General features: G+C 38.6%; 1 protein-coding gene across 1 annotated transcript in view; it reads right to left on the bottom strand.

Annotated features, from left to right (window-relative positions):
• ccdc14 (coiled-coil domain containing 14) overlaps window positions 1–2,568 on the bottom strand; it is a 9,303-nt gene that overhangs the window by 3,001 nt on the left and 3,734 nt on the right. Inside the window, exon 3 of the mRNA XM_015404977.1 lies at window positions 1,597–1,740. Coding sequence (XP_015260463.1) covers window positions 1,597–1,606 — 10 coding nt within the window. The 5' untranslated portion in view covers window positions 1,607–1,740. The remainder of the gene's footprint in view (window positions 1–1,596; window positions 1,741–2,568) is intronic.

The following is a 2,568-nucleotide window of genomic DNA, read 5'->3' as shown; positions in this document are numbered from 1 at the left end:
CGCAGAAAAAGGTAAATTTCTGGACATGCTAAATCTTTCATTCGTACCATAAAGAAGGAAGAAAATAACATAAAGACGACAGCAGCAATAAGTTTAATAAGGAAGTGAAAAGGTTTGCAACTGTTCGCAACAAGGCCATGGTAAAGATGGTCTGCATTAGCTTAGGGCGCTAATGACTGCAGACAAAAAGAATATTACGCTGTATATGAACGTTATCGGCACAGAAGAAAGCGATTACATTCATGAAACGGAGGAGGATGCAGATAGCGTCCCTTAACGACGGGTCTTCACACGGTCCCAAGCGCATTTTATGCTAGCAAGGGCTAACGCTTTGGACTTCAAAATGTTTCTCTGCATGGAGAGACCGTTGGAACAATACATTTCAAGCGATCAGTGAGGAAGAGGAAAATAAGCCTGAACTAGTTTTTAATCATAATAATTGTAAAAATAAATAAAGGTTACTACTTCATGGATTTCGCGTATCACGGGTTCTTTAGCGAAAGTAACCCCCTAAATTTGATCCCCTTTGGTTTTCAAACAATCGTATCTCCGGTTTCTGTCTCACATCACAACTTTTCCCTAAAATGGATCCAGAATGTTCGTGTTTTTTTCTTGGTTTGTTGATAAAATTTTAAACAATAAATGTTTAGAACACGTTTACCGTATGGCTGGCAGTAAAGGGGTTAGAAAGTTAAACCAGTTATAATTTAATCCAGTCTTAGTGACAAAAAAAGAGACGAAAATGATTTATTTTCTAATACAGAAGAGATATTTAGAAATATTTAGAACATTATTTGATTTAACACTAGAAGTCCCAAAGCAGCCATTTTGACGGTTGAGATTTTCAAGTGAACTAACTTTATTTACATTAATCATGTGTTGGTTATTTTTTCCTGTTTCTATATTTCCTTCATTTCACATCTTTTTTTTTTATTAAAACCTAAAAAATAAACATGTTTAATTTTACTTCAATCTCTCACAGATGTAATTTTGACAGCATTAGTTGCATGCTAATTCTTCCTGCAGTTGAATGAAGTTCGCTACCGTTGCCTAGCAACTAAAAGCCTAGCGATAAATCTCTGGAACTCTTTGGTTAATACGGAAAAATAGTATCATATAAGGCAGCCGTTAAATAATATATGTTAGACCTTTGTTAAGGTCTTCATATCAACAATGGATTTAAACGCACATTAGAACCATTTCAGTGATGACATCATCACTACTCATGGAGATTGGGAGAAATGCCGCCCATCAAATTGACGGCCAGTGGGAGTTCTAAAAATTGGAACAAAAATTATTTTTGTACGATTTAGGTCAAATAAAGCGTGTTCTATGACCTTTGAGAAGCCGGTCTGACTGCGTTTTAAGGCTGGGCAAAGTNAGGAAACATGATGTGGAAGCTGAGCTTCTGGACCAGAACCGAGCCTGAGATCCGGTTCTGATGACTGATTAACGTTAACAGAAGGTTTTTTTTTGGAGTCGTTTTATTTCTGTTTTGGCCGAGTCGTTAACGAGAACGCTCGAGGTTCCCTTCCTCCTATAGTAAAGGATCTTCATGGTTGCTAGGCAACAGAGGTCAAAGCCATCAGTCCTGACCTGTCCTCATCAGTCCCTTCTCCGCCTCGCTGTCCCTCAGCTGGCTCCGCGTGTCCTGCAGCGCTTTCCGTAGTTCTGCCAGGTCGTCCTGGAGCTCCTGGAGTCTGGACTGAGCGAGGAGGAGCTCCTTCTGGAGTTCTGCTTCTGTGGAGGAGAGCAGGAGGCCGGGTCCCATCAGACGGGAGGAAACCGTCCAGGTGGCTAAAAATGCTTTGATTCTTCTCTGACACAATAAAAAGCCCAAAGGGGGGATTTGATTGGACCTCCCAGGAATAGGACTCTGCATTTGTCCCTCCAGCCCTTTAGGTGGCGCTAGCATGGGTCGGAATGGGAAGAAAAAGCTTCAGCTTTTTATATATTTTTTATATATAAAGCTGCTTTTTATAGCTATAAAACAGTCGCCAAATTTAAGTTAAATTTAGGTTTAAAATATTTTTTAAAAATTTAAATAAAGAATTTTAAAAAATTTAAACTTAAATAAAATAAAAAAGTTTAAATAAAAAAAAAATAAATGTACATAAAACAGTTCGTTAAATTTAAGTTTGCCAATTTTACTTCAAAACAACAAAGTCGACGTTTGCTCCGATAAAGGCACTCACAGACAGTTAGCAAAGATGCTAACTATCGCAGAAAAAGGTAAATTTCTGGACATGCTAAATCTTTCATTCGTACCATAAAGAAGGAAGAAAATAACATAAAGACGACAGCAGCAATAAGTTTAATAAGGAAGTGAAAAGGTTTGCAACTGTTCGCAACAAGGCCATGGTAAAGATGGTCTGCATTAGCTTAGGGCGCTAATGACTGCAGACAAAAAGAATATTACGCTGTATATGAACGTTATCGGCACAGAAGAAAGCGATTACATTCATGAAACGGAGGAGGATGCAGATGGCGTCCCTTAACGACGGCTCTTCACACGGTACCAAGCGCATTTTATGCTAGCAAGGGCTAACGCTTTGGACTTCAAAATGT

This window comes from Cyprinodon variegatus, unplaced genomic scaffold (genome assembly GCF_000732505.1).
Source record: "Cyprinodon variegatus isolate N-32 unplaced genomic scaffold, C_variegatus-1.0 Scaffold1924, whole genome shotgun sequence".
Taxonomy (NCBI): Eukaryota; Metazoa; Chordata; class Actinopteri; order Cyprinodontiformes; family Cyprinodontidae; genus Cyprinodon; species Cyprinodon variegatus.
Note: the sequence above shows the minus strand (reverse complement) of the source record. Positions and strands in the feature narration are given on the sequence as shown.